The sequence below is a fragment of the Echiichthys vipera genome (genome assembly GCF_963691815.1).
Source record: "Echiichthys vipera genome assembly, chromosome: 16".
NCBI classification, from domain to species: domain Eukaryota; kingdom Metazoa; phylum Chordata; class Actinopteri; order Perciformes; family Trachinidae; genus Echiichthys; species Echiichthys vipera.
Window position 1 is genome coordinate 3,651,621 of NC_139841.1, and position 15,074 is coordinate 3,666,694.

Genomic DNA, 15,074 nt, shown 5'->3' on the forward strand with positions numbered 1-15,074 from the left:
ATGATACAGTCATTGTGTGAGAAAGACTGTAAACTTGTGTGTTAGATGATAGGAGTGATGGAGCCAGTGTGACAAACACACATCTGGACATGGTTTGTGTCTGAGAGGAACTTCACCACTGTTGCATTTCTGTATGGAATTTGGTGCTGCAATCTCTATGCTTTCAGTATAGCTGGGGAAAAGCCAGTTCTTGGTGAATGTTTGGTAAAATTGAACTTTTTTTTTTTATAGATTCACATTTCAGATAACTGTAGTTTGAGTTCATGGTTTAGCATGGGAAATAACAGAGAAGACAGAAAGTTAGGTGCCCTAAGAGTTAAAGTGAAATTCCGGCATAAAATCATCCTAGGACCTTTTTTGGCAAATATACTCATCAAATAAGCCTTTGAGACAATTTCTTTTGTGTAGCAACTATTCATTCACTAACTACGTTGTTGGGGCTTCCTGTGTAGAGACTCTTCTCATGCTGCTGCATAGGTTTGCAGTTATTTTGAACAGTATTAGAGGTTAAAAAAGACATTTATATGCCTTCACCGTACTGCCCCGAGCTAATCAGTGTTAGCCACGTCCGGCTGTTAGCAACTCTTAGGTTGTTGATGGTCAAATTTGAAAACCCAGGGGTGAATTTACCCCGGAATTACTCTTTAATAACCATAACTAACATGGACGCAAAATATCAGTGACAGGGAGATGCCCCTTAACATTGAAACAAATGACTCTGTGATGTACATTACAGGATTAACACTCAACTTTGCAGCTCTGTGAACCTTTTTAGCCCCTTTTCTTATAGTGCACAGCTGTAATGTTTATGTTCACTCCCACAAGCCTGGTTTTCAGCTGCAGCAAGAAGCTGTTATAGAAAATACGCTTCAATATAACCTACCCACCATACTCTACCTGCCTAGAAGCAGAAAGACACAGTTAGAGAATAGCTGGTGAACCGAGTGGAGCATTTAGCTACTAAAGAACCAGATATTTTTCTCAGGAGTTGGTGGAGACCAAAACAGAGCTAACTTAAGAGTTTATCCATGACAGCTTAATAAGATGTGGATATGATGGAGACTCTTTTCTTTTCTGACTCTGTACGCTTGTTTTCATGTTTCTCGGCCTTCTTGTGGCCAGGAAATGATTAAAGTTTTATATTTTTGTGTATCAGACTGATGAATTCATGCTCAAAGTAGCGGCAGTAGTTATTTTATGAAGTGTTTCTTTTGTTTGACCTGTTTTGTGAGAGCATGGTGTGTATCTTCAGGGCAGTTTGGTTTTTTTTTTCCCATGGTGCTTCCATCAGATACACTGGGCCCTAGCTTTTTATGAGGGCTCATAGTTTCAGGGCATCGTCTGTGTCTTCTTTCACAGTGGAGCGAGGGTGTGTGATTGAAAGGACACATTTCAACACATTACATTCAGACTTTCCAATACACTCTTAACTGGCTTAGGAGAGTACTAATATAGGATTTCTGCTTTCATTTTGTTTGCAAAGTTCTCATTCGACTCTTTTTCCCTGATAGCCCAGTCCAGCGGACAGGGCATTGTTTGTGTTGGTGAGTAAATGGCTTAAGTCATTAAGTTTATGGAAGGCTAGCTCACCACTTCTCCTGCTGGTCCTACGTCTGCCATTCCTGTCTCAACCAGTAACTCAGTGAGAATGGTATGCTCAACCCACACTGCACACTTATCTAATTTCACAACAGTTCTGCTTCAGCCACAGACTATCAGGGAAGAGCGAGAGCGATTAAGTCGATCTTTTGAAGGTAACACATTTTTGCTCCAGTTTTTCCTCAGGCTGTTCGTCTGCTGAACTGTCCCACCTTCCTGTGAGGGGGAGGGGGCGCAGGCTAACACAAGCACCTCAGCACTCATGTTTCTACACTTAGATGTTACGCGTCAAGCATTGGCGAAACTCGCAACACGTCACCATGTCAACATGTCAGCAGAGTCATAGGATTCTGTAACTGATTATCTGGTCGTTAAAAGTTAAATGATCCCAAACTCTTTTCCGCATGTTTGGTGTGTTTTTAATGTTAAATTTAGTTTTTTATGTTTTGCTGCTCCCATTGTCCTATGCTTGTTTTTATGTTTTGTTTTAAAATACCTCACTGTCAATATTTATTGCACTATGGCCCCAGGGGCACTATAGTTACCAGCTGCGACAGAGACTCTGGTATTGTCTTTCATTTATTGAACTTAAAAAAGGCGTCTTCAGCAACACGGAGCTGCCTGTGGACGCCTGTATGTAACATTCGCCGATGTATCAGTCTATCACTACTCAGCAAAGAGGCAAGTGCCTTCATTGGTGGGTCATATGATCAATCACCATTGCTTTAACTCACTCTTAAATAGATAGAAACTTTAGAGACAGTTGCCTAGATGAAATCTTATGGATTATATCTTTAAAGTAAGGCGGTTATCCCAAAGCTAGCGAACACCTAAGGCACAGCCTCACAGTGGGCTGACCTTAAAGTTGAACCACCTATTGTAATTTTAGTGCCAAGCCACTCCTTCAAGTGTGCTCAGCTCCTTTTATCTCAGACTGCTAGCAAGTGAAGCGGAGTGTTACTGTGTATGCAAATGATCCTATAGACCAACATGTGTGGGAAATATTCTTAGTGGATAAAGGGTTAACCATCGATGTCCCTATTAGATATCCTATCAAAATGAAAACATAATTCCTAGGGAGGATTACATTTTGGATTTAAACCACAAGGATCCAAAATGAACCATATCTTCATTAAACAAGACAAAAATGACTGTTTTAAAAAGCAATAGGTACGTCTGTATAATGATCCCATTAATATAAAACCTCAAAACAGTAGTGCGGTTCTCTCTTTCTAAGGCAGCACTTACCCGTGTAACTGAGGCCCTGAAGAATTCCCAGTACAGAAAAGAGACCAACAAGGGTGAGAGAGACAGTGGAGGCACACAGTGCAGGCTGAATTGGATATGTAGAAGAGGGAGGTTGACCAGGACTTGACTTGTTTAGACTGGGGAGATAATGTGCGCTCCTCCAGCTACACTGAGACCATAGCCATACAAAGACTGAATGGCATCAAGTGCCAGATAACAGATAGAATGCAGTTGGTTGTGCTGATACTTTTAGAACAGGAAGAGAAGTAAAAGCACTTCAAACTGAATGAAGACAATCGTTAACACAACACAATCTAGAGCTGGAGAGGCTTCCTAATTACAAGAACCATGTCAAACAAAGTACAGCTACTCCTCAAAGCTCTTCCAATATGGTATGGCCACTTTAATGTGGTTAAATATGAAAATGAACTTTTTCTCAGTCACATCTTGTGAGGACAGTCTGTGTTGTATCCGCACTGTGCTGAGATATCTTCTGCTACTGCTTTGTAAAGACTTGTAGGTTTGTCCACTGTTCTTTAAATCTTTTAAAGTGTTGGTTGTGCTGTTCCACACAGCTCTAGTAGTAGAGTGGTGGATCCTGTTGTTGCATTTGTTGTACTCATCCTTACTGTGATATGATGTCACAACTGCTCAACCAACCACAATCGCTAAACTCTGAGAGTACTTGTAATTTGTATTTGAGAGTTTTTAAGTTTCAAAATGAAAATATCACTACTTTGCATTCAAGTCCACCTTATCAGGTGGTAAATTCAACTGTAAGAGAAAAGAGTGAGATGAGCCTAGTACACTGTGTCACCACATTACTTTTGTAAGGCTCAGGCATAACAACAAAAAACTAGTGGCGACGAAGGCCGACTCAGTCAACTGTGACCCCTCTTTCAAACAATAACACCAACAATAAGGCATCTTTTCTGCTGAAGAGCTTAATGTCCAAAAAATAATATTACCCATTTTTTTCCCCCTGTCTCACAGCTTCTGAACTTTAGCCGTTTGTACTTTCCTCACTTCCATTTCTCTTCTTGTGACTGTACTGCCAATCAGGGTGACTACTCTCACCAATGGCCTCCGCCGACTCCAACAAAAAAGACAACAAACAGCTGACAAGGGTCTATTAGTGCCAACTTTGCACAATACACCACAAACACTGCGTGGATGGACACTCACCATCGGCTTTGACCAACCCCAACACAAGTATATGTATCAGCCAGGAGAGAAGGTGCCATACAGGCTCATCAGCAATTCAGTCTCTGAGCAGGATGTGCTTCATAAAGCAACCACATACTCCACACAACTATATTGATTTGAAAAACACATCATGGCTGCTTGCAGCTTTGTAACACGTCATTAACCGCTCACATTCTTGAAGAGAAGAAAAGCAGTAGATGGGTTTTCAGTAATGTTTTCCTCCTTTGACACTCTGTGGTCATTTGCTTCCATGCACTGGGGTTTAACTCAGCCAGCAACACAATTCCTGTCTCTAAAGTAGCTCTGCCTTCAAGAAATGTTTGTATAACTCCAGTCTGCTCTCGGCAAACTGTTAAATCAACCCTTGACGAAAACTTAATGAAAGGTTGGAAGTGAGAGCAAAAAATGTGGAGGATGGGGAGTAACAGACAAAAGTTAAAGGACTTATAGGCAAGGAAAACACGCACGCACACACGCACGCACGCACGCACGCAAACACACACACACACACACAAACACAAACACAAACACACACACACACACACACACACACACACACACACACACACACACACACACACACACACACACACACACACACACACACACACACACACACACACACACACACACAGCAGTTCGAACAAGAGAGGGAGGGAAAGTGCTGAGGTGTGCCAGAGGGCCCTCTGTCAAAACCCCAGTAGATGGAGCCGTGGCCTGGCCTCTCAGCTCTCAAAGGGCTCTTTCATGGCGGAGGCAGCAGGCTGTTGGAATGCAGCAGCCAGCAGTCTTATTCAGCCTTGGATGGAAAAGCATCCTATCGCCCCAAATCCCTCATTTTCCAAGCCTGTGGAGACATGTAATCAATCACAGCCACTGTCCGATGTGACGCCTGTAACCACGTTTTAGGAAGCTCAGCTCGTGTTTGCCTCTGTTTTCTTCTAGTGTCATTTGTTTACTAAATGAAAAAAGACAGTTGGGCATGGAATATAGGTGGGTTCAGTGATATGGTAGCAGCTCCTTAAAAAAGCCCAAAACTATTGGCCCCCTATATGTTTTCATTACAGCCCACAGTACAATCATTTAAGAGGAAACAAACAACATACTGATCATCGTGTATACTATTTCTCTTACTGGGTGTAAATTCAGTGTGGCACCAGAATAATTTTTTTTAAAGTTATTTAACCTATAAATGCATACCATGAGCCTTGAGCGACCCAGGGTCTACCTCTAATTCATTCATTTCATTTAATTAGGGCTTTCTCACACTTGGCATTCGTACCGTGCCCAGGCCCAATTCAGCGCTGAAGCACTTTCATACACACGTGCTGGATGCAAGTGATACTGGGTTGTGTTTTCCTGTTTGGCCTCACTGTTACCATGAACAGGGTGTGAACTACAGCTATTAGCAACATTTTTTTGGGGGGGGGGTCTTTAAAATCTTGACAATATGCTCTAGTTGCAATGCATTTTCTCTTTGTATCTTCATCATTATTGATCATATGTGAAATTAGGCTATAATTGTTGTATCCCGGAGCTCCCTTGAAAACAACATACTGTGTATCTGTCCACCCACACTGCGAGAGTAACTCGGATTAGTGATAACTGTTGATTCATTTATTTTGTAGGCGTTAGTGTATGAGAAGTTACAGGAGCCTGTGTGTAAGATGCTAGTAGAAACAAGCAATCTAATAGAATGATTTACGGTAAACTTTTCATGAATGGCAAAAAAGTTTTTTCCCTCACCAACCTAACTAGCATGATGTTGGTACTGATGGATTCCTTAGATCATTTTGTTTCTTATGAATATCAATGGTTAATGTGGCCCGGGAAAGGGGATCATTTCACGCTTAAAAAAGAAGCCAAACTGATGCAATTTGTCCACTGCAAACTAGAACTGTTCTACCACAACAGCACGACACCGATGATTCAGCGTCTGGGCCCAAAGCAGCCCGTTGATAAAGTGAATTTCAGGTGTAGAATCATCCCAGGCTCTTTTTAGGCAAATGCACTCATCAAATAAGCCATCAAGACAAATTTTTTTCACACTGATTGGCTCGGGGCGGCGAGTTGAACGCATTAAAACGTCTTTTTTTGACCACTAATACTGCTCCAAAACCACCATACCTCTGCAGAAGAAACAGGAAGAGAATGTGTAACGTTAACTGTCCTCGTAAATGCCTCTATGTTTGGTTCTTCATGAATGTTAAACAGAACGTCACCTCCTTGATCAGTCTTTAGAGTTTTGTTTGAGTAAATGTGTCAGTGGAGTTTTGTTTGTTGTTACAGTAAACAGGAAGACAGCGACTCACTCTTCCAGATGATATCTTTCTCTAATCCATTTGTCTTTAAACCTGTTTGAGTAAACAGGTAGAATTTATGCACCACTTTGAATTGTTTAAATAGTCACTTATTCACGGTAAACTGAGTGTATTGCCTCCAACAAACACACATCTCGTCTCTCTCTCTCCCTCACACACATGTGCGCGCACACACACACACACACACACACACACACACACACACACACACACACACACACACACACACACACACACACACACACACACACACACACACAGAGACTCTCACACATGATGGAATAATCGGTAGAATACTCGATTACAAAAAGATTTGATAGCTGCAGCCCTAAACGTTTATATTGGGCGGTCATAAACTATTCACTTTACAGGTTGAGTTATATGTGAAGAGGAAGTGAGTCGAAGGAGTCGCTACGATCGTTATTACGGGCGGCCATAGACTGTGTTACTCTTAGGGCTGCCCCCAACCAAGGATTTGGTTGACCAGTGGTTGTCATTTATAGCAATTAGTCCACACACACACACACACACACACACACACACACACACACATATATATATATATATATATATATATATATATATATATATATGTATATGCCTCAGCTGTACAAAATGTTGTTTGTAATATGGTATTGTAACGTTTGGTGCCTAACCAATCGTTGTGTCATTTACCAAGTACACAGGGTACAGTCAATTTTTTGCCAGCCAAATGATAAATGGTCTCTTTTTGTTGCATATCCATCTGTTTCAGTCCTTTTCATTGAGATAACAGTATTTAATAGCAATACATGCTTTAGTTTAATATTATTAATTGAATTTCAAAACATTGCAAATTGAAATGTCTAACAGTGCAAAACTTTGGCAAAGGAAACACTCATTAATGACTCATCAGAACTACAGATGGGACCGATCCGATCCATTCGGCATCTGCAGACACCCCCTGTGCACCACCATCCATATACAGATGTTCCGCCTTTCATTTGACCTGAGCTCTGCGTAAATGCTGTAGGGTCATTTTTCAAGTGTTAGTTTCACTGGCTGCAATATCTGCAGTGTACTCCAGGTGGCACATGTGAGCAGCCCAGATGATTACAGGCAATGAAAACATTTTGAGAATGAATCACAGCACTCTATCAAATTATGCTAATCATGTAATGTGTTATGACCATAAAAGCGATGAAAAAATAGGTGCAAAGATGTGCTTCCGGGCCTGCGCCCCAGGCCCGTTTGTACTCACACTGCCTGGGCCTCGCGCAAATGCTTCTTGCTGTCCATACGTCATCACGCCGTAACACGTCACACGTCACACGTCACACGTATTGATTGACGTCATCGCGATGCGTCTCTTTGTTTACAAATCTTTCCATAGACCTCAGAGTTTTTGTGCGTCTTGTCGACTGTTTTTGAATCTTTTCATCGACCAAATCTGCAGTAAACACTCCACCTCCGCATCACACCAACGTGAACCTTTCACCGCCATTGTTGTTGTTGTTAAATGTCCGTGCATGGTCCGTCCTTCTATTTTCTATGTTCGAACAGGCACACATTAATTACGTCAGAACCGCCGTAGGGCTCGTGCTCATGCTCGTACACCTGTGCACGCTCGTGCTCGTACATGTGCAAACACGCTCTACAAAAGCCCACCTCTCTCAGACGGGCCATGGACAGCCAGCTGGCCGCAGTTATGCGCGGAGCGGGTGCACTCACACTGGTCAAACGCACTAGGCTTGGAAAAAACGGTTTTGGCCCGGTGCGGAAGGACAGTGTGAGTGCGCCCTAAACCTTCATTCATACAGTTCATGGTCTCAATCTCTAGTTTCAAGTCTTCTTCATTACAGTATGCCGGTCATTTAGTAACTAATGATCCGATTTAGAGTAAAATAGATCATAACGCAGCGGATGGTTTAAGGGGGGGCTACACGATCACCATCAATCAAGATATGAGCTCAGCTTCCCCTAAAAAAAAAGTGGTGAAATATGTCCTGCTGTGTGTAGATTTATTGACTAAATAGGCGCTAGAAAGACTTCATCTTTAGTTCATAATCAGCTCCTTATCACAGGAGCAACTTCCTTCTCATCCTTCCTTCTCACAGCTCCACAGCTCTTTACACAGTCGGATGCTCAGCTTCTACTGACTTCAATGGGGAAGCGTAGAGCAGGTTTTTCCACTGTAGCCAAACTAGACGCTCATTGGATAAATGCTGGGCTTTGTCCCGCCCATCAGACGCTCAGCGTCTATGGGGGTCTATGGGACAGTGGGCTGGCCCGGACGCTCAGTTTCTGCATGATGATTGGATGAGCTGTCTGAGGGGGAATCCTTTTTTGATTGACAGCTAAATGAGTGAATCAGCGATCTTGAAGATAAACATCCAGCGGAGCATTTTCCAAATTTTTCTTTCCGTAGACTTTACCGATCCCCAGAGACTTTGTCTTTGTTAAAAATGACTAGCGTTGTGTTTGGCGACTCTGTTTTGTCACTCTGCGGTTTCTCTCCCCCCGTCACTCACAATCACACTCAAAGGCGGTCACACTTCACAGTAGCCCGGCGCTGCAGCTCCAGCTGCTAGCATTAGCAAGCTGCACATCATGGCAGATAATATGAATGTTGTCGACTGGATTTCCAAGCCATTTGATAGTCTTCCTTAGGAAGAGAAAATTAGAGTTAAACAGCAGGGCAGGTCAACTCCTAAGACTGATTTAGTTCAAAAGGTGGGCAAAAGTAACAGGTCTTTTCAGGTGTCCTGGTATGACAAGGTGAGCTGGCTGACTTGAAGTGCTGTCACAAATAAAATGTACTGTTGGCCATGCCTCTTGATGAAACCATCTCAGGGATGTCTTGTTTGGTCAAAAGTGGGTTTTGGGGATCTATCTAACTTTGACAGGGCATACAAAAGGCATGAAAAAAGCAATGTACATGTGAGTGCATGTGCAAGGTTAAGTTGCCCAGGCATGAGACAACGTATATAGCCTGCTGTGCCATACTCTCTGTCATTGTTCGCTATGTGGATAGTGCAGGTACAATTCAGGAGTGCTTTATTGGATTTTCTGATGTTTCTGGGGGAAGAGATGCTCAGTCTGTTTTTGAAGTCTTGAATGAGAACATGCAGGGCTATAATTTCAGGGAGAAACTTGTGGCACAAACCTATGATGGGGCTGCTGTCATGGCTTCAGCTCTCATTGGTTTCCAAAGTTAAAGCACTAGCCCCCAGTGCCATGTTGGTGCATTGCCATGTACACAGATTGAATCTGTTGCTGTCTCAGGTGGCTAAATGCTTCTCTGAGTGCAGATTGTTTTTGCATCTCTCTCTGAGTTTGCCACATTTTTCTTAAAATCCACAAAAAGGACGTCTTTTCTTGAGTCGCCAGGCTGCTCAAGGTTGCCCAGAAACGCTCCTACTCGATGGAATTTTACATCATGGATAGTGAGTACTGTGGCAAACACTTATGACGCCCTCCTGGAGACTTTTGAGAAGATCATTGCAGATAACATCATGGATGATGAAACATTAGATTGTGCCAAAGGCTTTCTGATGAAACTGGAGGATTTTGAGTTTGTGTTCATGTTGTACACATATGAACAAATCTTCTCTGAGACTGACGTGGTGTTTGACAATGTCCAGCAGAGAACTATGGATGTTCTGTACTGCAAGAAAAGAATTGAGTCTCTTCTTGCTTATGTCTAAGAGAAGAGGTCAGAGGGGGCTTTCCAGGCTGTCTATGCCAAAGCAGCAGATCTCACATCCGTCCCACAAACTGAGCCCCTGAGAAAGCACCGTCTTCACAACTGCAGGATCACAAGGAGTGCTACAGAAATCTGTACATGACATCCTAGACAATCTTTCAGAGCAGATACCTCTGCGTTTTTGGAAAGTATGCACTTCTTAGAATTAGTCAATCCAGGGAAGTCTGATGAGATGAGACAAGTGTTACCAGAGGAGGCGTTTCAGAGTGTCCTGAAAAGATGAAGATGAAGGCTAATAAAAAACTGTGTCATTTGAAATGTTCAAAGTGACAGCTAAAAATGAGGCGCCTGCTTACTCGCTGCTTTGCACAAAGACTGACAAGAGATTTTTTTGGGCTTGGAGCTTAGCATGTCCATGTATTTCATTAACCTGGAACCAAATCTAGCACAGAACAGACTATTGGCCTGCCTCTGCTGAATCCCCCAACTTTATGGAAATGCAGTATTGAATCACTAGTTTGCCTATGTACTTTATTGATGTATTTAAACAGATCAGTCCAGTAAGTTTTTAGTTATTGTACTTTCGCAATAGATCTGTAGCAGATGGGAGCAGTGGGCTGAGTATGATTGAGGGAAAGATCAAACAAAGACTACATCCACGTTACTACATTTTTTTGTTTAAAATGCTTAATTTTTTTCTGCGTTTATGCCTGGCATCCCCACTCAGAAACGGAGACGTTTGGAAACTATGGCGCAGACACCCACTTCAGTCATTCTTAACAGTTAGACAGGTAGACTGACAAATCTTTAGTGATTTCATCCTTCTTGTGTGAATGCCCCTTTCCCCTTTCCAGGGGGATGGATAATGATCTTGGTAACACTCTAATAAGTTGGCATATTTGCTTTACAATGACTCCCACGCTGTTTTTTTCACCACTATTTCTGCCAAATGCCAAATTAATGTACCTCTATAGCACTTTTCTAGTCTTCTGACCATTCAAGGTACTTGTCACGTTCACACACACACATTCATACTTTTGGCAGAGGCTACCTGACCATCGTCTAATCTGACCATTCGAACCACATTCACACACTCATGCAGCACGGGGATCATCTTAGGGTTCGGTTTCACTTCCACTTGTTGACTGGAGGAGCTGGGAATCAAACTGTAGATTTTCCCAATGGAGAACGACCTGCTGTACCTCTGCGCCCCAGCCGTCCCTATACTCGTGTTACTGTCAGTAACAGTTCCACCTCTCTCTCCTCTTACTTTTCACCATTGTTGTTCTTCCTCCAGAGTATTTTCTGTATCATCTTATACATCCATGATTTATAACCAGTGTGGACCATGTGGACACATTATTTCTGATATATAGCTAAAACACTTGTGAGGACAAAACTCTTTTACTCTTCTTCAACTCTTCTATTTGTTTTGAAATGCTGTTTAAGAAGTGAAATGTAGTAGTTTGGATGAAGCCAAAGACTAGTGTTTTGTTTTGATGCCTGTGCCTCATCATCACTTTTGCATTTACATAATCCATCCTTCTCAAACTGAAGGAGGCCCGTCTCCATGTCTGCCTACATCTATGGCTGGATTAAACTCCAATCCATAGAGCGAAGTGTGGCTTCTGAAAGGAATGCTGTATGGTTTTGTTCACTGAAGTCCTCAGCACCACCAATTTCCTCCACCACCCACATCTGTCAAGCACATGCTCTAAATCATAGGGAAGGAAGGAGCCAATGGCAATTCGATTGGAGCTAATACTCGAGCCATACGTTGTGTCTGCTCACATGCGTCTGATCCTGATTAGCTCACAGGGAGAGCCAGGCCCAATCAAACAGAGCAGCCAGTATCCATATTGTTAATAAAAAACATATGTATTGTGTATATCAGAGAAAAAGCAAAGAGAAGTGGCAGAGAACACTGAAACAGCCAACGTGGACCTATTATACTCTTCTTCAGGCTCATGCATGTATTTTGTGTTTCTGCAACAAATTTACATGCTTTAATTCAAAAAACACTTCAGTTTTCTCATAGTGCTCATGGCTGCTGCACCCTCTGTTTGAACACTCCCTCTGCTGCAGTGCCTGTGTCTTTAACACCCCCTCCTGATAAGCCCAGTCTGCTCTGATTGGTCAACACGTGTCTTGCTCTGGGCTGCAACTGACTGTATAGTGGGATTCACACATAAAGTCTATTTAAACTGTTTTATTCAAAAACAATTGTGAAATGAGGTGTGTCATGTCACTCTTCTTTCAGTGTCAGTTTTTCTTTTTCAGTCTTTTTTTTCAGTTTCAACTTTATGTCAGTGTATTGCCATGAATGGAGAGGGGTTTTGGTGGAGGGGGTAAGGAGATAGTCACTGCATTTACATGCAGTTTAAAAACCTGATTAAGGGCATACTCCAGTTTCTCAAACACCATGTAAACACTGTACAGAGGGTAAAATCTGAGTTCTCATACGCAGGTTAACAGACCTAGGTAACTCCTTTAGTAACCGGGGTTACTAAAGTTTAGTACTTTATTCATGCATGTAAACAACTTAACCAAAGCACTACTAGGTTTTGCATCTGCACAGGCTTCGTGGGTTACAACTCCCGCTCACCACTCTGCGGCAGTGGCTTCGGTCCAAGAAATAGAATAAACCAGGAAGTAACAGCGCTGAAAACAACATGAAAAAACAACAATAGAGCGTTACCTTTAAACTGAGGGAGGAAGGGCCCACAGCCCACTGCTCTGAGCCTGGCTTCACCCCACTGCTAGAATATAATGATGTGTCCCATGAGTTCACCTGTTTCTTTCACATGGAACCAGGCATGTTCAAATGAACTTGTCAGAGGTAACTTTAGGTAATATGAGCTATCGTAGCTACAACACACTCACTTACTGCACTTTGGGAGTGCCAGGTGCCAGTGGTCAAGCCGTCTGAGATGAGGGGCTATTCACTGTTCTTCCGTGCTGGAAGGTGTTCTTCTTGGGCATCCAACAGCAGACTAGAACACTTGTAGGTGTACATGCTGCCCCTGTCAGGTCTGGAAGAATTGCCTCTCCAGTACCAAATTGTCATATCATTTACAGTACATATTCATATATATTACACATATTCAAATTGACAGATTGCCCTGAACATTACTGAGCACACGTATGCTCCTAAGAGGATGAACTCTTAAAATGAATACACCAATGACCTTTTCAAGCCCCAACGGAGGATGAACTTCAAATTTGTAGCTCCACTGCTGCCGGTTCCTTTTGTCCAACATGTTTATATTTTTTTCATTAGAAACTGTAAAGCCTCTGGGGAACACCACCATGGAGTTGGACTTGTTCTATTTGGGCTTAAGTTGTAACTCTTGTATCCTCTCTATGGTTATTTGTGCAGATGATCCAGGTCTGTCAGTGGATTCAGATGGTCTGGCTGAAGCTCAGAGTGGAGCTGCACCCACAGCTGAAGGTAAGATACAGATTTCTCATATTGCGTTGTGTCAAAGCTCTAAATCCAAATATTACATTTATGTTTTACCTCAGAGAGAGAGAGAGAGTGGGAGTTAGGAGGGGCTGAGTGAATCAATGTGCTGTGTGCACCTCAATATTGAAATAATATTTTACCTTTTTTAAATAAAGAAATATCTATATGTGGCGCCACCTGTTGATACTGTGGTGAGCTGCCACAAGTAAATCAATGTATGGGAACCGCTGGCTTGGAGGAAACTCCTTGTCTGGAGCCCATGTTGAGTATGTTTACCAGGGTCGCACATTCACAGCTGTGTGACATGTATTCCTTTGATTTTTATGATAATTACATTTAGGTGGCTGTAGGTGTCAGTATACATTCTATTTTGACAATGTTTAACACAGTTGTATTGAGCTGTTAATAGTATAATCTTCAGTTACCTCATTTATTACACTTTGTTTAAGAAGTATGCCCTTTTTTGTGCCCACACGTAGATTGTTGTTCATCATGATGTGACTGTAGTGATGTGCAGATCATTAGCCCTAGTGTTGCCAATGTAAAGCATACAAAGTGTCTGTGACTTGTCAGACATGTTTATAGTGTCCTCTGCTGTATAGTTCTGGCGCTAGTCTGAATAAATGATGTTTAGCACAGATTGTTAACATTATTTGGCCATTAAGGATGGCAAATACACATACATTATAGTTGTAGTCCTCCTTTTACATGATCTCAAACACGGACAAACTGATCATACTGGAATATAGCACATGTGAGAAAATAAATATATTAACTTGTGAACTGTTAAATGAATATGTACAACTGAATAGATGCCACAGTATAAAGATGAATATACTACCCAATCTGCCTTCTTTTCAATCATTTTCTGTTCCACCTCTCTCTCCTCTCCATATATATTACACATATTCAAATTGACAGATTGCCCTGAACATTACTGAGCACACATATGCTCCTAAGAGCATCAATCATTGCCTGTTGAAGTACAACCAAATCAATGAATGGAATAGTATGATTTCATATTTTATTGAGGAAAGCAAAAACCATGGATTAGATTTCAGACATTACAACTCCCAAAGGACAAAGGTGCTCTACCCTGGAAGATTATCATAGAGCAGCACAGTTACGCTGTCTGGTTTGTTGGTGTGATCCAGAGTGTGATGCAGAATGGAAGGTGTTAGAACAAAGTCAAATAAGTATACCTCTCAATAAGAAACATTTAAACAAATTCAGTGGAATTAATTGGAGTGCCGTCCCTCTTAACATCTTGCACAAACTACTCAAAGATAGGAACTTTGAAAGAAATGCACAAATATTATGTTGGATGACACATGATACAGAATACGCACCAGCTGAATTAGACAGTAGATTCAAACACTGGGCAGACTCAGGTATCCCTTCATACTGTATAACAGTGTTTCCCATACATAGACCAATGTGTGGTGCTGCGCCACAGAATCTACACCGAGCGCCACAAATTGATTCAGTTTTTTTTTCAGCGTGATTTTGCAATATTAATACTGTTTTGTTTATTTATTTTTCCCATTGC

The 15,074-nt window shown here is 41.9% G+C and overlaps 1 protein-coding gene across 1 annotated transcript in view; it reads left to right on the forward strand.

Annotated features, from left to right (window-relative positions):
• Positions 1-15,074, forward strand: part of ror2 (receptor tyrosine kinase-like orphan receptor 2) — a 66,604-nt gene that overhangs the window by 15,862 nt on the left and 35,668 nt on the right. The window contains exon 2 of the mRNA XM_083929220.1: positions 13,439-13,510. Within this exon, the coding sequence (XP_083785346.1) occupies positions 13,439-13,510 (72 nt within the window). The remainder of the gene's footprint in view (positions 1-13,438; positions 13,511-15,074) is intronic.